The sequence below is a fragment of the Notamacropus eugenii genome, chromosome 5 (assembly GCF_028372415.1).
Source record: "Notamacropus eugenii isolate mMacEug1 chromosome 5, mMacEug1.pri_v2, whole genome shotgun sequence".
NCBI lineage: Eukaryota > Metazoa > Chordata > Mammalia > Diprotodontia > Macropodidae > Notamacropus > Notamacropus eugenii.
This window is the reverse complement of record NC_092876.1, coordinates 76086091-76110138: the sequence shown is the minus strand read 5'-3', so window position 1 is coordinate 76110138 and position 24048 is coordinate 76086091. Positions and strand designations below refer to the sequence as shown.

The 24048-nt window shown below is 50.4% G+C and overlaps 1 protein-coding gene across 1 annotated transcript in view; it reads right to left on the bottom strand.

Moving 5' to 3' along the window:
- Window positions 1-1513: 1513 nt before the first annotated feature.
- FOXO6 (forkhead box O6) overlaps window positions 1514-24048 on the bottom strand; it is a 29967-nt gene continuing 7432 nt past the window's right edge. The window contains exon 3 of the mRNA XM_072609766.1: window positions 1514-3885. Within this exon, the coding sequence (XP_072465867.1) occupies window positions 2482-3885 (1404 nt within the window). The 3' untranslated portion in view covers window positions 1514-2481. The remainder of the gene's footprint in view (window positions 3886-24048) is intronic.

Below are 24048 nucleotides of genomic sequence, written 5' to 3'. Positions count from 1 at the left end.
CTGATAGCACCCTATCCTCAGGAGTTCCAGGCTAGCCTAAGACCTTGGGTCGGGGCATCCCCGGTGTGTGTGGGGCTGTGGGGGTCCTCCCAAGGGGCAGCTTGTGTTCTCACTCTGGGCTTAGAGATAAAAGATGTGAAGGGAGAGCTACATTTCACTGGAGGGGAACCACAGAATGTCAGAGCTGGGAGTGACCTTAGAACACAGAATGTTATAGCTAGGGGGGACCAACTGGGAGGGGTCTTAGAACATAGGATGTCAGAACTGGCAAGGCCCTTAGAACACAGAAAGTCAGAGCTAGGAAGGGCCTTAGAACATGGTATATGGAATGTTAGAGCTGGGTGGACCTTTAGAACAAATCAGAATCAGAACAGACTTAGATTTTATCTAGTTGAACCCCTTCATGTGGGCAGCTAGGTGGTATAGCAGATACTGTGTTAATCTTGGGGTCAGGAAGATCTTAGTTCATTCACTAACCATGCATTCTTGAGCAAATCACTTAAACTTTTTTCAGCCTCAGTTTCCTCATCTGTAAAATGGGGACAAAAAAGCCACACTTCTGTCTTAGGATTTTTATGAAGATCAAATGAGATGCCAAATGTAAAGCACTCTGAAAACTTTAAATGCTATATAAATGTAAGCTTATTATTTTGCAGAGGAGAAAACTGAGACCCAGAGAAAGGATGTGACTTACCCAAGGTCAACTCCCCTCCCCCCCTCCCCCAAGTTAGTGGCAAAGGCAGGACCAGGTGTCCTGGCTCAGAGTCTAGGGCTCTTTCCGCTGCATGAATTACCTCTTGAGGAAGAGTCTGGCCTGCAGGACCCACGAATGCATTATAGGCACTTAAAAAGCCAAGCCATCCTGTCTTCTCTCTTTGGCATAAATAATGGCTTTTTTATGAATAAATCATGCAGCTGAGGCTCCAGGGAGAAGGTACTTGGTGTGTGTGTAGTCGGGGGTGGAGGGAGCTGCTGGGCTTTGCAGCCCTACCCTTCCTCAGAGACCTCTGCCCTGAAGGATGTAAAGGGGAGCTGGAGGGCAGAGTGAGTGTCTCCCTCCTTGTCCCTTCCCCCTGCCCCCCCAGGAGATGCATGCTGATAGCTCCTTGTCTTCAAGAGTCCCAGGCTAGATTGGAGGCCTTGGGTCGGGGCATCCACGGTGTGTGTGGGGCTGTGGGGGTCCTCCCAAGGAGCAACAAACCTTCCTTATGGAACCTCTTGCTGCAGGAGCAGAATTGCTTGCCTTTACTAGGGACAGTTCCCCATCCTGTGCCCTGACACACACGGCCACCAACAAAGGTATACACAGACATGTAGACAATGAACCTGGGCGAGGATGCTGAGGTCCGTGAGAACCAGGGATTCCTGTGGACATGTTGCTGCACATACTCAGGTGTCTGGGTAATGCTATGCCAGGACCACAGCTTATTCCTCCCCTGACTCCCCCCCCACTCCCCTTCTCTAGCCCCCCAAAATGCTAGAATCCCCATACCAGCAAGCCCAACACCCTGAGAATATTTAAAACAATTTTATTCATGAAAATATGCTGTACAATGCACTATACACAGCCTTTACATGGTACACACGCACACGCACACACACGCTAACGGCACGGCCACGGTACACTGCCTACGATATTTGCGCGGGGAACGACCGCGCCCACCCTCCCCCCCAGACCCAGACTGGACACTTATAAATATGGGGGGAGGGTTGGTGTTGGGGGGTAGCTTAAGGAAGGGGAGTTTTGGAGGAGGGCCTGGCAGGACGAGCCAAGGGTGAGCTGGGTATGAGCAGGCAGAGGGCCTGGCCAGGCCAGCACTGAGGGCTGCTTGGGAAGGGTCCCCACTAAGTAGGAATACTCCCTGGGGCACAGGACCACCAGCCTCCAGAGTTCACTCCAGCCTGCTCTGCCCACCTCCTCTTCTTCTCTAGCCCTCAGCCTCCAGCCCACCAGCCTCTTCAGCCTTTCCTGACCCAAGGGGGAACACAACGCTTATCACCACACAAAGCAGACACGACAACCCCACTGTACTGCACAGCGGCACAAGACGGGCCTAGTTGGGGGTGAGGCCTAGGGGGCAGATGAGGGGAGAGGGCTGGGGCCTTGGAGACCAGGGTCTTGGGCCCTTCCTCCTCCCTGCAGCCCCTTGTGGTCTGGCTTTCTAGGCCCAGAAGTCTGGGCTACTAGGGCTTGGACCAAGTGTTCCATGTAAGGGCTAGGGAGAGGGGAGAGCCCTACAGCAGGGGGGATCCCTTGAGGGATGTGCAGGGGAGCTTGGGGAAGCTGGGCTAGGCCCCTCTCCTCCCCATGGCAGCAGCAAGACAGAGTCTCCCGAGCCCAGCCCAGCCCAGGCAGGCCCTTCCGGGAGCTCTCACAGTCCAAGTGGTGAGATGTGGGGCCCAGGAGGGAGGGGCTGGCTCCTGAACTGGCCCCAGGAGTCAGCAGGAGTCCTGGAGCCCCCCTTCCCCCTGGGGCCTCCTTCAGCCAGGCACCCAGCTCTGGTTGGGGGGTGGGGGCCCGCTGGGCAGGGCGGCCACAGCCAAGCCACTGGGGGGTGGGGGCAAGGCCGAGTCAAAGTTGAAGTCCATCTCATCGCTGTCCATGAAGTCATTGAGGATGATGGACTCAACGTCACACTCTAGGCTGCCGCTGAACATGTCCAGGTCGAGGTCAGCAGGGAAGCGGTCCTGGCCGGCCAGCGGCACATGGCCCCCAGTGCCTGCTGGGTAAGGGCCCTGAAGCGCCGCCTCCAGCAAGCCTGTGGGCCCTGCCGGCCCACCTCCACTCCCATAGGGGGCTGGATGGCCTGGGTGGGCTAGTCCTCCGAGACCGCAGGCGTCGCCAGGCAGCGTCATAAGGCTGATGGGGTGAGCTAAGGCACTGTGGCTAGGTGGGGGGTGGCCATGGGCTGGATACACCGCCGCCGCTGAGAGTCCCAGCTCCCCGGGACCCCCGCCCAGGAGGGAGCCAGATCTGTGGGGTCTGGCTGGGGGCAGTGGAGGCGGCCCAGCTGGTGAGGCCAGCAGGCCCTGCAAGGGACCAGGCCGGAAGGGGGCAAAGGCCGCCTGCTTGTTTTCTTGGATTGTCTGCATTGGCAGGCGGCGTAGCGGACCCAAGGCAGGCTGGCTGTAGATAGTCCCACAGTAGGAGCCCCCCAAGCCACTGCTGCCGCCAGCTGCACCCCCACACTTGGCACTGAAGGCGTAGCCATGGGCTGGGGGGACACGGGCCCGTAAGCCAGGTGGGGGTGGGGGTGGAGGGCTCAAACCATAGCTGTCCCGGAGGTCATCCAGGAGGTTGTCGGCCAGACCAGGCTCGTGTAAGCTGAGAGGCCCAGCAAGGTCAGTGAGGCGGGGCAACTCCACAGAGCAGCGGGCACCCAGAGCTGGTGACAGGGCACTCGAGGGGCTGGGGTACATGAGTGGAGAGGAAGGGGCTGCTTCCTCATCCTCCAGCTCATCTGGCTGCCCGCCACCTGCCATCAGGGGGGAGATGCGGGAGCCCAGCCCTGGTGGGGGTGGGGGTGGGGGTCGACCCCTGAAGTCAGCCCAGGCTTCGAAGTCATCACTGCCAGCTGGGCCAGGGCCAGGGCCAGGGCCATGGGAGACAGGGCTGGAGGACCATTTGGCAGGAGGTGGGGGGGCCCCTGGTGGGCTGTGGGGCCCCCGCTCAGGCCCGACTGCCTGAATCTGCTTCTTCTTGCTAGCCTTACCCTTGATGCGCAGAAACTTGCTGGCATTGTCCATAGAAACAGCCCGGCGCCGAGGCGTCTTGCCCGTCTTGCCACCTTCGGGGTTTAGCATCCACCAAGAACTCTTGCCTGTGCCCTCGTTCTGCACTCGGATAAAACGAGTATGCAGAGACAGGTTGTGCCGAATAGAGTTCTGCAGGAGGGAGGAAGAAGAAAGCAGGGAATGATGAGGACAGAGATGGGGAGAAATAAGAGGAGAGATGACAGGGGGAGAAATTTGAGAGATAGGAAAAGAATGAGAAAGGACAATACAGAGGAGAGATGGAGAGAAAGAGGACATGGAGGAGGAGAAATGGGGAGAGAGATGGAGAGATGGAGAAAGAAGAGGAGAGATGGGGAAAGAGATAGAGAGATGGGGAGAAAGGAAAAAAGGGGGAGTTATGAAGGAGAGATGGGGAGAAGAGAATTGGTGAAGAGAATTGAAAGAAATTAGGTGGGGGAGAAAGGGAGAGAAGTGCAGATGGGGATCAGGAGAGGAAGAATAGGGAAGGGAAGGTGAGAAAGAAGAGCTCTGGTCAGTGGGGGATGAGGAGGGAGAAGACTGCCCCCCCTTCCCTCCCTACTCTTCCCCCAGGTGCCAGGAGCCCCTCACAGGGCTCACCTTGACCAAAAATGGAGGGTGGAGGGCAGACAAGCACTGCAGGAATGTTCCTTTTCCTTCTAGAAGCTACCTCTCGCCAAAGTGATGGGAGACAAACAACAGAGGAATGTCCCAGAGCCGATCAGGGCATCTTCCTAAGGGAGAGCTGCCAGGCTGGGCCTTGGTGTGATAGCACCAGGTAGCATCCCCAGGAACACGCTACCTCCGGTAGAGATTAAGACCTAGAGGGGGCCTTGGAATCATTTAGCCCAACCTCCTTTGTCTTTTTGCCTTTTCTGTGTCCCCAGTGCTCAGCACAGTGCCTGGAGTACTGTAAGCACTTACTAAATGCTTGGTTGACCAATACCCAAATGAGAAAACTGAGAAATCAGGTAGTAGGGGAGCTTGGTTCTAAAAGTCTCTTGTCAATATTGTCCTAGACCTCACCTTGGCAGGAGGGGTAGTAGGTATATTGGGATCTAGCAGGAAACATGAGGACAAGATTCCTGGACCTGAGGGAGCCACCAGGACCTCAGACTCCACACAGGACATGGAGGCCAGAATCTTCTTACTGCTACATTTGCAAGACCTTCCCAGGTCTTGGGAGCAGAGTGCTCTCCATTTGGGGGTTAGACGATAGCCCTTCCCTCAGTAACCTGAGGATTCCCTGAAATGGGGAGGGCAAGAACCAGGGAGATGATGATCTAGCCTCTCTCCAGCTCTGTGTGTTTCCTGAGAGGCCAGGCAGGGGCACTTTCTATCAAGGGGATGTCAAGAGTTGAGGGACAGCAGATCAGCTCTGTTCTCACAGCCTCCTGGGGTTCCCAGGGGCTTTAAGGCTAGCTGCAGGGGCGTGGGGTAAAGTTGGGGGGTGCTGACTGAGCCTGGGAGGCCAGAAGAGAGGTAAGAAGGGGACTGCACTGAAGGGGCCTCTTGTCTGTCACAAACACTCTTAGGTGGAGGTGGAGGGGGGTTGATCAAGGTGAGTGGGAGTCCTCAGGGAAAAGCTCTGGCCTTTCCCTCCCTCTGCCATCTAGGGTCCCTGCCCCAGGCTCTGGCAGTAAGAGATCCTGAGGGGCCTTCTCCCCAGCCTCCCCACATGCATATACCATCCAGCACATTATGTAATGGTTCCCGACTCCCACCCGATGCCTCCCTCTCCTTGCCTGGCACAGTGCCAGCAGCCCGCAAATCCGGGCTCCAGAAATCAATCTCGCAGTGACTGATTAAGCCCTGTTTAGAACTAATTGCTCCTTCGTGTGTGGGGAGAATAAATTACGTGCTTTAATTTCACAGCTTTAAAATGCAACTGCAGGTAGGGAAGGCCATTAACCCTTTGCAGGAGGGGCCAGAGAGGTGGGGGGCAATGGAAAGGAGGGAAAGGGGGGAGATACCTGATGGGCATTTCAGGAAGGGTCAAGGCAGGTCTAGGCTGTTCTGAAGGTTCCTAACCAGAAGAGGCCTTGGTCTTGGCTACAGAGAGAGGCCCGGGTCTCACCAGATCCTATGGAGAACCCCATTGCCCATGTAGATCTTCTGACTGCAGAGAAGACTGGTTAGGCCTTACAGAGAGGTACCGCCATCCCACTGTGATCTGCTGAGCCCCACAGACACCCCAATCCTCCCAATCCCACAGAAATCTCTCAATGCCCCAGCGATGATGTGTGATCAGAACCCATCTAGAGTTCTGTGCTCAGTTCCAGGTACCATGTTTTAGAAAGACATTGAAAAACTGGCGCTTGTCCCAAGAAAGATGAACAGGTTACTGAAAGTCCTGGAAGTACAAGTCTCCAATGAGCTAAAGAGATGTGAGATACTGCACCTGGAGAAGGGAAAGCAAAATCTGTCTTCAAGTGATTGAAGATCTTCCATGAGAAAGAGGAATCAGACATGTTCTGCTTGACCTCAGAGGGCAGAACCAGAGATAACAAGGAGAAGTTATAGGGAAGCAGATTTAGGATCAATATAAGGAAGAATGTTTTACTACTCAGTGCACTTTCCACAATTATGAACTGTCTTGAGAGATAGTGAGTTCCCTGTCACTGGAGGTATTCAAACAGATTAAAAGACAACTTGTCTGGGGTGCCGTGGAAGGGGTTTCTGGTAGGAAACAAATTAGATGCCAATTGAGATTAGAGGATCTGGAGCTATAAATAGTATACCTTAGAGCACAACTGGTCCAAACCCTTTATTTTTCAAATGAGGAAACTGAGGTCCATGGAAGTGAAGTGACTTTGTCTAAGCTCAAATAGTAACATGGTGTCAAGAGGTGAGAATTGAAGCTAAGTCCTCTGACTCCAGACCTGAGAACTCCTTCCTAACTCTGAAAGCCTATGAGTCAGATGCCTCTATTCCTACAAAGGGATCCCAAGGCCCCACTGAACAAAGTCTCAGGCAAGGCCTTCAGTGTCAGCTTATCTTTCCCACTTCACCCCCTAAAGCTTGACCTGACACCTGGCCATGTCCTAACTCGACCTCTCCTCCCCCAATAAGTATTTGTTAAGCATCTCCTATGTGCCAGGAATTATGCTAAGCAGTTTACAAAAGTTGTCTCATTGGATCCTTACCCTGGGAGATAGGTGCTATTATTATCCCCATTTTATAGCTGAAAAAACTGAGGCAGACAAAGGTTAAGTGTCTTGCCCAAGGTCATAGAGCTGTAGGTATCTGGAGCTGTATTTGAACTTAGATCTTCCTTATTCCATGTCTATCCACTGCACTGCCTAGTTGCCTCATTGCAAAGATCCAGTGGCCCTACTGATCCTGCCTGCCCCTAAACATCATCTTTTAAAGTTTATTTATTTATTTGTCATTTATTATTTTAAAAAATTTTTACACCATCTTAATATCAACTTTCATTTTCCTAAAAGGCAGTGTGGTATGGGAGGCTAGAGGGCTGGATCTGGACTTAGGAAGGTCTGGGTTCAAATCTAACCTCAAACAATGTGACCTTCTCTGGGACTCAATTTCCTCATTTGCAAAAATGAAAAGGCTGGCCGTGTTGACCCCTAAATCTCTGAGCCTCTTTGCATGACTGTTTAATGGTTTACTGAGCCCTATCTTCACAAGCTCTCTCTGGGAGGAGGCATAAGCCGCTGTGGTCAGCAAGGTCCAGGGTCTGGGACAGGGACTTTCACAGTAACCCCTCCCCCAGTGAAGCCTGGAGGAGCCTCCACCACTCAGGGGGAGGATGACCCAGAAGAAGTCACAGAATCATTGACCCCTAGATCTGGAAGGGACATTTTATGGATGAGGAAACAGACTCACAAACGTTAAGGGGCTTACCCAAGGTCACATGGCCAATAAGGAACAAAGAGACTTCCACCTCTTCCACCTGGCCAAGCAGAAGGAATTTAATCCCTCTTTTCTCTAATAGTTTTTCAAATTCTTGAAAATTCAGATATCAGAGACTCTGGAGTCAATTCCAGGCCTTGGGACTCAAACCTAGGACTCATCCCATGATATTACGCTGTGTCTTTGTCTCTCAGACTCTCAGGGTCTAAAGAGACTTTGGAGGTTGCTGATCCAATTTATACAAGTTGTCTCCATGAGCGAGTAGTGTCCTGGCCACTTGCTTCAAGACTGACAGTGAAGGGGAGCTCCCTACTTTCCTTAGGCAGCCCATTCTACTTTGGGGTAATTGTCATTATTAGAAACTTATCTGTACATGGAACCAAAATCCATTTCTCTGCAACTTCTCCCCTCTCCCCCATGCCTCTATTTCTGTCCTCAGGGGCCACACAGCATGAGGGCTAATTCCTCTGTCCCAAGACAGCCCTTCCAATACTAGAAGACAACCATCTTGTTCTTCATAAGTCTTTTTCAAAGAGAAGATAAAGATTCCCATTGCCTTCAGCTGATTCCCAGATGACATGGTGTCCAATCACCTCACCATCTTGGCTGTCTTCTATAATCTGGGTCTAAGTGATTCCTGCTTCCTTCTCTTTTTCTCACCACCCACAATCTCTCTCTTCCAAGTCTCAGAATATGAGGTGGACCTCCTCTCCATTGAAGCAAAGCCCTTTAATTGTATTCTATGTATGCCAGTGATCAAATGGGTTAATATGCACAGTGGATAGGGCCCTCATCCTTGAGTCAATAAGACCTAAGTTCAAATCCAGTCTGAGACACTAGCTGGGCAACTCTAGACAAGCCACTGTGCAGGGTTTACTGTAAGGAAAGTACTTTGCAGACAACAAAGGGACATATAAGTGTAGTTACTATGATAATTTAATCTACTTTCTTTCTCTCCCTTCCTTCCAGTTTCACTGGTTGAAGCTAAATATTTTAACTATGCAGTTAAAGTGTATCTGTGGATTTGAACATTGGATTTGAAATCAGAAAAACTTGCATTTGAATCCTGACTCAGCTACAGATCTGCATTTGAAAGATACTAGCTATATGACTCTGGGCAAGTCACATAAATTCTCTGAAGTTTAGTTTCTTGATCTGGGGAAAATAATAGTATCTACTTTATAGGGTTTCTGTAAGGGTCAATTGAGATAATGTATATAGTCTGATGCAAACCTTAGATGTGTTACATAAATCTCTCTCTCTCTCTGCATATATGTGTGTGTGTGTGTGTGTGTGTGTATACACACACATACATATGTACATATATCAGTCAGGAAGATTCAACTTCCTGAGTTCGAATCTGATCTCAGACACTTACTAGCTATGTGACCTTGGGCAAGTCATTTAATCCTGTTTGTCTCAATTCCTCATGTGTAAAATGAGCTGAAGAAGAAAATGGCAAACCACTCCAGAATCTTTGCCAAGAACATCCCAAATGGGGTCATGAAGAGTCAGACGTGACTGAAAAATGAACAAATAATATATTATATATGGATCTTATCTAAATGTGAGCGATGATTACTATACAGTCACATGTACTCTAGGACCTTGAAACATCAGCCATTGCTATTGTCAACTTAATACATCTTCAATCTCTCCTTTCCCCAAAGGGAGATCCAAAAAAGGTCTTCCAATCCTTTTAAAAGGCAAAACAAAAGCCCACCACCACCTTCCCTTGACCCTGGGAATTCCTGAAGCTACCATCCTCACCTCCCCTCCTTCTAAAGCAGCTACACTCCCTGCCTCCATTTCTTCATCCCTCATTCTGCAAGTCCTTGAAAGCTGGTTTCCCCACCCCCATATGACATCCTTCACTGCCTTGAGTTTTGGGCCTTCCCTCCTCCCACCTGCCTTTTGTGACAAAACTACTTTCTGTTTCATTCACTGGTTTTCTTTTCTGAAGGTCCCCCAAATGTGGACCAATTTTTCATCCCTACTCTAAAGTTTTCCAAATATTACTGTGTCCTCTCTACCCTTACCTGCTTTGGCCTCTTGGCCACAATTCCAGACCTGTATCTCCAGCTTCTTGTTCCATGCTTTCCCCTGGATGTCCCACCAAAAAAGTTAAAATTCAACATGTCCATTTGTTGTTCAGTCATTTCAATCATGTCCGACTCTTTGTGACTCCATTTGGGATTTTCTTGGCAAAGGTACTGGAGTAGTTTGCCATTACAATCTTATAATTTATAATCTTCCAAACTTCCTTAGTGCCATCAACTTCCCAGGTACCCAAACTTAAATCCCCAGAGGCATTAAAGGTTCCTCCCTCTTCTGCATTCGCTATATCTGATCACTCACTAAATTCTTCCTTCAAAACAATTCTCCCATCTGTCCCCTTCCTTTCTCTGTTCTCACAGCCACCGCCTTATGTAGTCCTTCATCTCCTCTCCCTTAGATTACTGGAACAGTCTTTCAGTTGCATTTCCTTTCTCCTGTTTATCTGGCACACAGTGGCCAAAGATATCTGCCTCAAGCACACATCTGACTTTGTCACACCAGTGCTCAAAAATCTTTAGTGGCTCCCACTGCCTCAAGGACAAACTCTAATTCTTTAGTTCTGGATTTAATACTTTTCATGATTTGGATGTGCAGTCAGAAGCACAGTGAATTTCCACCATTTATAGTGTGACCTTGGGCAAATCTTTTAACTTCTCTGAGATGGCATCCTCCCATGTAAATTGAGAATATAGGGCTAAGGTCAAATGTCCAGTTCTGATAGTCTATGAGTTGTGGTGTGATGTAAAGCATTGGAACTATAGTCAAGGATACCCTGACTAGAGTCTTAAGGTCATTGGATATGATACCTTTCCTCTCTAGGTCTTCTTTTCCTCATCTGTAAAATGAGAGAAAGAATACATCAAATTCCTACCTCACAGGGTTATTGTAAAGAAGAATGCTCTGTAAAACTTGAAAGGCTATAGAAATACAAAATATTATATGATGATGATGATGTTCTCCAGACACACTTGATGGGAGGGGACAGGGAGTAGGCTGGGGCCCAGCTTGCCTGCCCAGGCTGGCTGCTGGCTTGAGGATGACACTTCCCAATAGGCCTGGGTTCCCCCAGGACAGAGACAGAGATGAGATCGATGCCTGGCAACCCTTCCCCCATACAATGGGCCCCAGAGGCTCACTCCACCTCTTCTCCCCTCCCTAACACAGCACCTGGCTATCCTTAGTCTCACTGCCTGCAGGTGATCCCCTAGGAGTTCCCCATACTCACCACCATCCCTCAAGGGAGCATCTCCTATGCAAGCTGTCTCCTCCCCTGACTTGCTACAAAAGCCACAGAAGGCACCCAGGTGTCTCATCCAAACCCCTAATTTTGCAGGGAGAGAAACTGAGACCCAGAGAGAAGGCAAAACTTGCTCGATGTCACATGACAGGGTTTGGATCATGACCTAGATTTTCTCACTCCCCATCCAAAGCTCTGTTCCCAGGGTACAAAGTGCATGTGGGAGTTGAGGCCAGGTCCCCAGAACTCCTGCTGTGCCCTCAGGCACAGAGCTCACAGGCCTCCACCCAGGGCACCTTCCCCCTCAGCCAGCTTGGGCTCCTCTCCCATCACATTCCCTTACCCCCTTCAGGACCGGAAGTTCCAGGAGGAGGAAGAGGGAGACTTCCTAGACTCACAGCCTCTTCCAGGCAGCTGTAAGCAGGGCTCCCTGGTGCTGTTGTCTAGCAACCTGTCACCACGAAGAGCAGAGACCTCAGAGGGCCCAGATTTCAGGGCCCTCAGGTGGTAGGAGATGGGAGGTGAGGGTAGTGGTGGGGGTGGGGAGGGTCCAGGAAAGAAGAAGCTGAGTCTTGGTTTTTGCCTTAACTGGAGAGATTGGTTGGGGGACAGAATAGGGGGAGAATATAGCCCCTGAAAGACATAGAGAAAAAGACAGAGAGGCAAGTTTTCCCCTGAGCCTGTTCACAGAGGTGGAGGAAACATCTCTCCCTAGCTTTTATGGACACCCTTGAACCTAGGCATGGACCCAGGAATCCGACCCAGGTAGGAACACACTCAGGTCTCAAATTCCATCTCTGACATGTTCAGGTCAGAGACACTGGGGCCTCAGACCCAGGTGTAGACCCACTCATGCCTCAAATTCCACTGATGACAAGTTCAGGTCAGAGACACTGGGGCCTCAGACCCAGGTATGAACACATTCAGGTCTCAAATTCCACTCCTGACATGTTCAGGTCAGAGACACTGGGGCCTGAGACCCAGGTGTAGACCCACTCATGCCTCAAATTCCACTGATGACAAGTTCAGGTCAGAGACACTGGGGCCTCAGACCCAGGTATGAACACATTCAGGTCTCAAATTCCACCCCTGACATGTTCAGGTCAGATACACTGGGGCCTCAGGCCATGAATATGCTCAGGCTCTCAAATCCTTAGGGCCTCTGTGACTCAGGATATGTATCTGCCGCATTGGTTCTTGGACCCTTTTCTCCAAGTCCAAAGCCAGGTTGATCCTGGACTTCTCCCCATCTCCCCATCAAAAAGCAAGATCTCCCTCTGGGTGGTGGATTTGCTGGGAGCAGGGCGAACCCAAAGAGTGTTCCCCAAATCCAAGTCTCGAAGCTGTAGAGTCAAGGCCTACTGTACTTTGGCCCTATCCTTCAGTGGCATTATAGCCTAGTATATATCCTGGGAATAAATGCAGGTTCTTTTTGGCCTGGTCCTACCACCTTATTTATTTGACAGCATCACATTTACTCAATAGTAAAAATCTTTGACTTTTCATAGTGATAGAGTGGAGTGGAGTTAGGACCAGTCTGCCCCACCTCATTTGGCAGATGAGGAAACTGAAGCCCAGAGATGTGGAATATCTCAACCAAGGTCACAGGGCTAGGAGAAGATTCAAACCCAGGTCCTTTGCCTCTTCCATCACACCAAGCTGACTCTTTTGTTTAACAGTTCAACCTCATTTATCTAGCAGTATGACTTCATGCACCCAACGATGACACAACCCCTTTATCCAACAGTGTGACCTTATTTTGAGGCAGTATGGTATAATGGTTAAAGCACTATACCATACTGTAGCATGTAGTCAAGAATGCCAGATGTCCAACTCCAACTCAGACGCTTCCTGGCATGAAAGCCTGAGCAAGTAATTTCACTACTCTGAGCCTGAGTTTCCTCATCTGTAAAATGGGAATAATAATAGCACCTCCTATCTCCCAGAGCTATGAGAATCAAACGAGATAGTGTTTGTAAAGTGCTTAGCCCTGTGCCTGATGTATAGTAGGCATTTCAGAAATATTAACTACTTATCTATTTTCTAAAGGGTCAAGGTGATCTACTTCTAATTCAGGGAATTCCTGTTCCTGGAGGCTGGTGGATGAGGCAGCCAGGGGAGCCTTTTCAAATGGGGGTGGGGGGCATGCGGGGTGGTAGTGGGAATGGACACTGTAAAATGTCTTGGGGAGCATACTGAAAGCAGGAGACCTGAGAATATGGGAACCTAAACTGGAAGCAGACTAGAAACCAGGTAGATGGGGCACAAATTCTAAAGAGCTTGTAGCATCTTGAAATGTCAGAGCCTGAGGAGATTTTAGAGATTCAGGAAAAAAAAGAACTGGGTTTTAGATTCTGGTGAGTTGGATTTGGGTCTGAAAGAAGGTTCAACAGAGATTAGGGAGACACAGAAATCAACTACCAGGAAATTGACAGGTGAAATTGACTAGTGAAATAACCCTCTGTCTGTGCCAGGGAATTTTTATGTGCTTCTGGGTTGGGCATGTACAGGGAAGGAACATTCAGTAAATGCTTACTATGTGCCAAATACAGTGCTAAGTGACTTTACAAATCTTCTCTCACTCTATCCAAACCTCAAAACTAGACAACACTATAAACAGGTGCATCTCAAGGAGCTGGAGCTGGAGATCTTGGATCTTGGAGCTGGGACCTTAGAACCCTCCTAAATCTAAGCCCCTCATATTACAGGTGAAGAAATGGAGGCCAGAGAGGTGCAGTAACCTGCCCAAAGCCACACAGGTGGCAGAGCTGGGATTTGAACTTACATCCTCTGCCTCCAAGGTCAGGGCTCTTTTCCACTGCTGAATGCTTCAGTGGAACGCTTAGTAGAGAGAAGGATGATTACAAATGAATGATGGCAGACAGCCAGAAAAGGCTGAGTGGTATGTAAAGGGGCTCACTTCCTAGACCCCTGCACCAGTTTCTTCTCCCTCCAGTTTCTGGGGCAGGTTTACAGTCAAGTCCTAAGCTTCTCAAGAATTCTGGCAACTCAGAAAAATGAAAAAGGGGCTTGGAAACTCTGTAAGAGTGGTAAAGGGCTTTGGAAACACAGGTCTGACAGCTTCCTCTGAGCCCAGTAGGGAGGGGAGATCAGAGAGGGCCCAGGGGTTGAGGTGGGGTCACAGAACTTTGTCCTGGACCTGGGGGGATCTTGGAAGGAGGCTTGGTAGCCCAGAGATTCTGCTGAGCTGCTGCTGGGGCTAAGATCTGCAGGTCACAGACAGGAGGAAAGTGACCTTGTTTCAGAGGAGATTCAGTGGAAACACACAGGGTTTAGGACCAGGAGGCCAGAGTTTGGGGCTTCTGGTTCCTCCAGGGCCACTAAAGTTACATAGCTTTGGGAAATTCCTTTTTTATGGACCTCTATAAGCAAAGCTGTTAGACTAGACACAATAGTTCTTAACCCCGAGGTCTGTGGACTTGTTTTTTAAACAATGTGTATTTGAATAACTGTAATTCAATATAATTGGTTTCCTTTGTAATTCTATATATTTTATTTTATGTGTTTAAAAACATTATTCTGAGAAGGGGCCCAGGCTTCATCAGACAGTCAAGAGGATCCATGACACAAAAAAGGTTAAGAGTCCCCTGGTAAAGGATCTCTGAGATCCCTCCCAGCTCTGACATTCTGGATTCTAAGAGCCCTCCCAGCTCTGATAATCTCTAAGGCCCCTCCCAGCTTTGACGTTTTCTGTTCTCTAAAGGTCCTCCCAAACCACGACTTGCTTGGTTCTAAGGGCCCTCCCAGCTCTGACATCAGTGCCTTCAGGGTAAATGTGTGTGGTGGTGCCTGTTGGTACTTAACCATGGGGAGGTGGTGGTGGGAAGGTCAGTCCTACTTTTGTCTGCCCAAGTATATTAGGTCTGGCTCTCAAGCACCAGGTCCTATCTCACTCTGCCTTCTCCTCCTCTTCTCTCAGCTCTTCCCTCCCTCTCTCCAACAGTTTCACCCCCCGGGGATCTTGGACCTTAGAGCAGCTGTTGTGACCTCACCCTCCCCTGCCATGCGGCCAGCTCTGGGGTGGGGCCTGGCAGCTGCTCCCCAGCCCCACAGGGCTTGGGTTCCTGTGGATTATGGGCCGGGGCCATTGGCTCAAAGCCAGTGAGAACCATCTGCTCTCCCGGGGCCCAGCCACCCAAGGAAGACAGACAACCCCCAAGGCCTAATGGGCCAAGAGGTAGGGGGAGTGGGAATTAAGGGGAGGCAACCAGGACAAGGTCCAAGGTCTGCTGACTGCCCAGGCAGGCATTCTGGGGCTTTCAGTTGCTTAGACTCGGCACTGGAGCAAAAAAGGGGGAGGGCCAGGAGCCCACCAGAAGCTCCTACCAATAGGGATGGAGGGGAAAAAGGAATACAGCCTTCCAGCTTCCTTGGATCAGCCCCAGTTTCCCTACCCTGCCTGGCTCCACCCAGGCACATCTGCTCAGGGGCAGGTGCCACCCACAGTGCATAGCGACCCCCCCCCCTCTCTAACTCAGGTTACAAGTAGGAGGATGAGGCCAGCTGAGGACATAGGTTCCCCAAGAGGGAAGAGGAGGGGAAAATGAAGGGAAAAGGAGGAGGGAGGAAGAAGAGAGAGGGAAAGAGAGGAGCGAAGGCTGGATAGAAACCTCTCCAACCAACACCCCCTGCTCAGACTTCAGTCTGGGGGTTGTCCCAGGACTCAGGCCACTACTGTCCCTCCCTCTCTGAAATGCTTTGGGCCCACCTGGGCAGGCCCTAGACAAGGGAAACAGCCTCAACTCTGTGGGAGAAACCTGGTCATCAGGCAGGGAGAGACTCAGAGAGGCAGCTGGTGGGTGTATAGGTGGGGAGGGAAGGATGTGGTCCCCCTCCCTGCCAGCTGGAGCTAGCCAGCCCCCCACTCCCCAAATACCTATGCACCTACTGTCAGGGGCCTACCTTCTAACCGTGGGGTGGTTATAAGCTAGTGGGAAGGCTCTGCTCTTATTGCCAGCCTCACCTGAGTGTGTTGCTTAAGAGACTCACCTGCTGTGATCTTACAGGATCACAGGATTCAGAAGTGCAAGAGACAAGAGAGATCTAGCCCAACTCCCTCATTTTAGAGGAGGAAATAGGACTAGAGAGGGAAAAGGACTGGCTTAAGGTTAAGAAAGTGGCAGAAGTGAATCACCTGCCTCTGCTCTCTGCATACCATGACGCTTTATCCATATAGCATCCTTCCTAGGAGTCCTTTTCTCTCAGCCATGCTCATCTTCTGAAGAAGGGCACCCTGGGCTAGAAAGATGACCTTCTAAGGGACAGCAGAGAACACAGAATCTCCAAGTTCAAAGGCATCTGTCCCAAGACCTGGCACCTAGCACACAGCAATTGGTACTTCATGTTTGTTGAATGAATCAACAGGAATCTCCTCTACAATACTCCCTGATGGAATGAGGGTCTTCTCTACAATATTCCCCAACTAACCTCCACTTGGAAGTCTCCAATGATAGCAAATTTAGTTCCCCATGGCAAAAAAAAATCCCTTCCACTTCTGGACAGCTCTCACTTTTGAACTTGGGAGTTCTGCTTAGTCTTCTTCCCAGGGGAGATACCATGCCATCCTGGTGCCCCTGGGTCAGACACAGACTCAACCCAAGGGACAAGCAGAGACAGAGAGAGGGGCTGTTTGGTACCCAGGGATAGGGCCTGCTACCCATGGTCTAGCCCTCATCCTGTACCTCGATGCCAGCTTGCCATAGAGTAGTGAATGCAGAACCCTTAGAAATCCCCAAAGACCTAGAAACAAGGGCAAAGTGGTATCTGGGTTACCACTTATCTCTGGTATATGTTCACCACTCTGCCTAGCTTTCAAGGCCTGGCCCCAGCCCCAACTCTTCTGGAAGCCCCTCCGTACCTACCTCCAGAATTCACATTAGGTTTTCAAGTCCCTCCTTTATGAACTATGAAGCCCCCTGGATCAACTGATCCCCTAGAATTCAAAATACAGACTACTTGAAACAGAGCTCTGGTACCCCAAACTTCTCAATTATGATAAGTCTTTCAATTGGATACCATCACTTTTTTGCCCTTTGGAGGCAGGCAGGGTGGAGGGTGGGGGCAGGCACAGAGTAGCTGACAGTTTGGAGGGACTGGGGCAGCTGGAGGGCTTTCAGGGTCCCAAGGGAATATCTGCAACCAAGAATCTGGGGGCGGGTGCAGAAGATTTCTGTTGGGCCTGAAAGTGTTACTCATGTATGTATGAGATGACTATGTATGAGATTCCAAGGCTGGTGGTAGGGACTTCAGTATCTCCTCCTAGGTCTCCCACAGCACAGTCCAATACAAAGCTGCGTTTACAACAGGTGTTTTGTAGAGAAGGAAACTTAAAGTAGTGGGAAAAGGCTTTAGATTAGAAATCAGAAAACAAGGAGTTCAAATTCCAGCTCTGCAACCTTGGACAAACCCTTCACCTCTTCTGCCTCAGAACAAACCACAAAACTAAACTCCTATGCCTTTATTTGTAATTTAAAATACACACACACACACAATTTTTTCTCAGCCTCACAGAGCTGTTGTAAGGAGCAAATGAATAAATGAGAAAGTGGAAGATACTTGGCAACCTGTAAAAAGCCATCTGCACCCTTGTGAGGGGCTGTTGTTAGTCAAGACTTACTAAATCATTCGAGTCAATTTAACAGACAATTGAAAGTGCGTCCAGTGTGCTAGGCCTCTCACGCAGAATCCAGGTCGTCAAGTCAGTGCCTGATTAAAGCCTGTTCCAAAAGGGCACAGAAATAGGAACAGTTGAACAGTTTGTCATAGGGTGATCTGGATCTAGTATGAAATACGTACATCACGTAAGGTGATGTTTCGGCCTGATGATTGTGGGGTTAATCTGGGAGAAGAGCTTCCTGGAGGAGGCATGAGCCTAAACTGGGTCTTAAAAAAGGGTGAAGGATGAGATTGGGGGGGGGGGAACAAGGGAGTAAGAAAGAGGAGGAGGGAATGGGGGAGTTAGATGGGTGGGAGTAAGTGGCTGGAATGAAGTAGCTGGGGGTAGGTGTGGCTCTAAGACATTTGGAGGATGTCAGAGCTGGAAGGAACCCATTTTACAGAAGAGAAAGCTGTTGGCCCTGGGAGGGAAAGGAAATGACTGTGCCAAGATCACTCAAAATCAGCTAATGGCAGTTAGAACTGGAACTCAGGTCTCAACCCAGAGTGGCTAGAGGCAGCAGGAAGAATATTGAGTCAGGATTCCAGCTCTGCTACTTATTAGCTGTGTGCTAAAGGGAGGTGTTTTGAGGTGGAGAAACTTGGCCAGGGGCCTCGAATGAAAGGTTGAGGAGGTGGGATTCAATCCAAAAAGGAGACACTACAGGTTTTTCAAAAAGGCTAATGACCCAGGGAAGCTGTATTTTTGGGAGGCTGACTCTAGGGATTTAAGCAGGTGAATAACCGAGAAATCGGGGGGGGGGGGGCAGCTGGATTGGGGAGGGGAAGAGAAGGCTTGGTCTCTCCAAGAGGGGCCCTGAGTGAACAGAGACTTCTATATATAGAAGGTAGGTATGGGGAGGGAATGTCTGAAGTCCCAGCCTGTGCAGATTTACAGAATTTATGCCAACCAGATTTACAGAATAGACATGGATCAGGGCTAGAAGTGGCCTTACAGGACATCTCATCCACACCCTTTCATCTGAAACCCAGAGAGCAGAAGGGCTTTGCCCTGTATCACACAGCAAGTCCTCTGGCACAGCTGGGACTGGAACCCAAGGCTTGTGACTCAGAGAGAGGCCCCTCCCACACAGGCCACCTGGGCCCCCTCCCACCTCCACATATGGGGAGGGGGAACATTAACAGCTGAACCCATCCCAAACAGGAGGGTTTCCATGGCAACTGGGGTGCCTAGGAGTAGGGGGAGGGGCTCTAAATACAGCTCTCTCCAGGGGGAGATTTTCCTTCCATGCCCCTCCTTTTTCAGCAAAAGAAGTGGGAGAAGAGACTGACTTTCCCCCCTGCCCACCACTCATCTCCCCTCCCCTTTTAGCATCAGAGTTGGGCTGGGCCCCCTCAGCAGTCCACATGTCCCAGCTCGAAGGGGCTGAAGGTAGGTAGGATAAGGTGGGGAGGGCTTCTTTTTAAACACTGTTCCCTAGAAGGCTGGCCCCTTCCCCTTATGTCTAGACTTGGGGGCTGCCTCCGTACCTATCTGGTAGTGTGGGAAAGTAGAGGTCAGGCTCAAGTACTTGGTGCCCCCAAAGCACCCCTCAGTAATCGGTGCCCACATACCAAGTCTGTATGGCACCCAGAATCTCCATTTCTGCCATGTTCAAAACCTCTGGGTCCTCTCTCCCTCATTTCTCTCACACACAATCAGTTACCAAGTCGTGTTGATTTCAGCTTTGGAACCTAGATGAATAATAGGATGAGATTCATCCCCTCCTCTCCACACCCACAGCTACTGCTCCCTAGTGTACAAGGGACCCATCACCACCTGTCTGGACTATTGGAATAGCCTCTCAACAGGTCTTCCTGCCTCCAGTCTCTACCACCCCCTTCAACCTGTCCTTCCTACACTAACATAATAATCTTATTTATGCCTAAAATCTGGTCATGTTACTCCTCTGATAAAAATCTTCCTATAACCAACCAATTAAAGATCAAATTCCATCTGGCATTCAAAGCCCTCCACAAATTATTGCCAACCTAACTTTATAGCCTGATCTCATCTAGGGATGGGAAAGTGGTGGCAAATAGGCCTCTATCCCTGAATATCTAGGGACAGAAGATGGTGGCAAATAGGCCGCCTTTACCTGGCACTCAAGATCCTCTGCAAACCTGGATTCATCCTGCCTTTCTGGGTTCATCTATTATCCTTCAAGACATACCCAATTCCTTCTAGCCAGACTGTGACCAACATGTCCCATACTCTCCTGCCACAGCACCTTTGCCGAGGCTTAGTAGTTGGATTTTTATCTGTCCTTTACAGACTAATCCAAATGCCACCTCTTCTCTCTTCCTTGCCTCTACCTTGCTAACCTTTCCTTCTTGGTCCTCCAATAAGGCTTTATACCTCTCTCATGCATTTACTCAGGTTATATGCTTAGCAACAGAGGGGCCCTGAAAAATCATCTTTTCCAACCCAGCTTCATTTTACAGATGAGAAAATTTAGGTCCAGAGAAGCGAACCTAAGATTTGTCAATGATCATAAAAGTAGTAAGGAGCAGTCATGTCATCTGGCTTCAAATGCAGAGTTCTTTTCCCAGCCAGGTAATAGTGTGGATTACAGTTTCCCTTCTCTTCTCTCTCTGTCTCTCTCTCTGTCTCTGTCTCTCTCTGTCTCTGTCTCTCCTGAGGGCAGGGGGTTATGTCTTGTCCATACTTTACCTCAGAGAGCACTGCTCTGCAGAGATTTGCTTCTTAAGACATGGTAGCCAAATGAGTGAGTGAATGAATGATAAATGTTGAAACTGGGGCCAAGGGGAATGATTCAGATCCTAGGAAGCTAAAAACAGAAGATGGACTACAGAGGCAGCCCTGTAACAAGGCTGGTAGCAGAGAGAGGTGGTTAGTAGGGTCATAGTAGGGTTACCCTGAGCTGAGCTAAATTCCTCCCTCAGGGTCGTGTGTGTGTGTGTGTGTGTGTGTGTGTGTGTGTGTGTTCATTTACATGTCCATGGGGGGTGAAATAAAGTACTCACATACTCAACCAGCTTCAGCAACAAGCTACTCCTCCCCCTACGACCTTATCCTTAAATGTCTGCCCTTGTCCTGCCTAACAAAAACTGGGGAGCAGGGGAAAAGAGAAAGGAGCTGGGCAATCTAGAACAATCATGGAACTGGAGGCGTTTGGCCAGTGAAAAAACTCAAGTGGAGGCATCATCAAGAAATTGGAGAGTTGGCCCGGGAAACAGGGATTCCACTGGTTCTGCTTGGCCCCAGAGGGTAGAGCTAGGAGCAGGGAGTGGAAGAAGTAGGAGGCAGGGTTGGGCTAACAAGCACTTATTAAACACCTTCTATATGCCATAGAATTTCCTGACTTCATGGTCTAGACTAGCTGAAGGAGCACAGGATGGAGCCAGGGATGGGAGGTAAGGCGGAGTCGGGGGACTGGTTCAGATCTCCGTGGTGATATATACTATACCAGTGTGGGACCTGCCCCCTCTCTGGGCTCCAGCCTCTTCATCTATAAAACGAAGAGGTCTGATGTGATGATGTAAAAACATTCAGTGGCCTAGCCAGGGTCTGTGAAGCTGCATTTAATCGACATATTTATGCGTATATATATCACAAATGTATACATTATACATGTAAACAGGATATTATATGTATTTTATATATGCATATATATAATATACAAAAAACTTTTGGTATAACGATTTTCCTTTTTATCCTTATGTATTTTATTTTATGCCTTTAAAAACATTTTTTTTGCAAGAAGGGGGTCCATATAGGTTTCACCAGACTGTGCAGATATAAAAAAAAGCTGAGAACCTTGGGATCCAGGCAAGTGGTGAGTACCCCATCAGTAAGAGTATTCAAGAAAAGACGGGAAGGCATATATGGATCAGAGATGGATTCTGCCACCTCCGAGGATCTCCCTAATCTGAGAGACTGAACCCATAGTGGGGTGAGTAGCTCCCCCTCCCCTCCCCTCTTAACCAAGGCAGGAATTCTTCTGTCCCTCTACCGGGTAGAGATTTAGGGAGTCAGTGTGTGAGAGGAGAAAAAAATGACCAACATGAAAGCTGGGAGGCTCTTAGACATTAGGCTGACAAATTCCTACCCTCCCGGCCCCTTTCTACCTTCAGCCCTTGGGTGTGTGAACCTGATGGGACCCCGAAGTCGCAGAGGAACCCCCAGCACCTGGCAGGAAGCAGCGGCTAGTCCTGTTTCTCTCCCACATTTTTGGTTTTCCTGCCTTGGAGTAGGGGAAGAACCCCACTCAGCAGGGGCCGGTGCATGGGGCAGTCAGTCCCAGGGCTCAGCCCCTCCCCTAGGAGAGGAAGCCACATCAACACCCCTGCGGGCTACCCTCCACACCCTTCAAAGGAGAGGTCAGGGTCAGGGCCCTGGAAAGTGAGATAGTGGATTGAGGAGAGGATAAGGGGGTGTACATGAGGGGGGGCCTGAACTTTTGAACCCTCAGCTTGGAGATCGCTTCATTACCTTAGCATGAGTTAAAAATAACTGTCTCGTCTCTTTAAATTAGTCTGTCTGCAATTACTGCCTGGCACGACCGCCCGCCCTCCAGCGTCCCCAGTGCTTGGAGCCTCGCCAGGTGGCAGGCGGGGGCCCTGGCAGGCCCCCCTCCTCTCCTCACCCCAGCCCCAGGGGGCTCTCTGGCTTCCAGCCTGTCTGTCTCCCACCCCCAGGCAAAGCAGAGGTATTGATAGGCTTCAGGGTCTCCCACTCCCTCCCCTCCTATCGGCCCCCATCCCCCCTCCCTGCCCAGGGCTCTCTCAGACCAAAGAAGGTGCCCCCCTTGGGGGACTGGGGGAACAAGGCTGGGTGGGGAAGAGGGGAGGGCCCTGGGAGCGCCACCGGGTGTGGGTGGGTGTGAGCAGGTGGTTGTGGGAGTCTGCTGGGCACACCAGCCCATGTGCCAGGAGTGGCGGGCACAAGCCCAGGAGGCTGCCAGGCCCCTGATCAGTACAGTGTGTGAGGACGCCCTCAGAGCCTCCCCCCACCCCCGGGCTCTCCGGAGTCCCAGCCAGCAGGGAAACACACGCTGCCTTTGGGGGTGGGGGGGGAGGGAGAGAACCAGACAGATGGATGAGGTGAGGGAACCCAGCTCAGAGTCAGGCTGAGGGAAAGGGAGGCGGTGCCCCCCACCAACCCTGAGCTGGCACAATTTCCCACAGCCTTGTCAATCCCAGCAAGCCCCACCCCCACATGCACACCAGAGTCTGAATCTATTATCTGTGGGTAGGTGGAGTCCAACACCCCCTTCCCCAACCCCCACTCACTTCTAAGGAACTGAGGCAGCACAACACCCAGCCCAGGCTGTGCTGGAGGAGAGAAGGATGGAGACGCTACATGTGGGTACCAAATTCAAAGTCCTAGATTTAGAGGCTTGGGTTCAAATTCTACCTGACACTCAGTCCAGAGAACAAGGAAGAATAAGGAGAAAGGTCAGTCAACTCTCTGACCCTCATTTTCCCATCATGAGGACACGAATGCTGGTATCACAAGGAATGCATCTTGTAATAATAATGTAACGACTCCCATATACTTAGAGGTTTAGGCCAACAAAGCATCTCCATGGAACCCCCACCCCGAGCACCCTGGGGAGGTGATTACCACCACCCTTATCATCCCCAGCATGAGGAAGCTGGAGCTACAAGCTAGCAAGTGTCGCAGCTGATGCTTGACCCTGGGTCTCTTCTGGACTTCAAATCACCAAAATCTACCCATTTCAACATGTATATTCATTTTACAGTTGGAGAGACCCAGGCCAGTTCACAGAGAGGAAATTATTTGCCCAAGGTCACACATGTAACAGAGTCAAGATTTAAACCTTTCTTCTGACATCTAATCCACACTTCCTGGCATCCTGTATTGCCAGTCCTTTATTTGTCAGAGAACTCCCAAGGAGGCTTGGGGAAGAAGCCAGTCAGGAAAAGAAAGAATAAGGAATCCATCCCTCCTCTTGGGAAGCTCTGCGTGGTTCTCTGACCCCAAAGAGGATACCTTCTAAGGAGAAGCCCTGGAGATGGGGGTCTCTGGGCTTCCCTCCCCTACTCCAATACACATACCCACCCACTCCAAATTCATCCTGCTGCTCCTTTTCTGGGAGCAGCTGCACTGGCAAACCGGCTGGCCCAGCAGGCTGGCACCCTGCCCCAGCTACACCTGGGGAAGAAGGGAATCCTGGCCCCAAGTTGGCACCATGCCTCTAGCCCTGCCCATTCCCTCAGGCTGTGGGCATGAGGCCCCTTTGTCCCACTCCAGGGGGCCTGCTATGGGCATGGGGCCCAGGCCTTGGATCTGCTTGGTCCTGGGTTTCTCCAGAACAGTTTGCAGCTGCCCAGGGGCCATTTCTCCCAGTCCTTCGCTGGTGCTTGACCCTGGGGCTGGACCAGCCAGAGGTTGGGCTGAGTCCAGTTCCATAAGGAACTGGGGGGGGGGGGGGACACAGGCTTTTCTTCCCTCCCTCCCAACA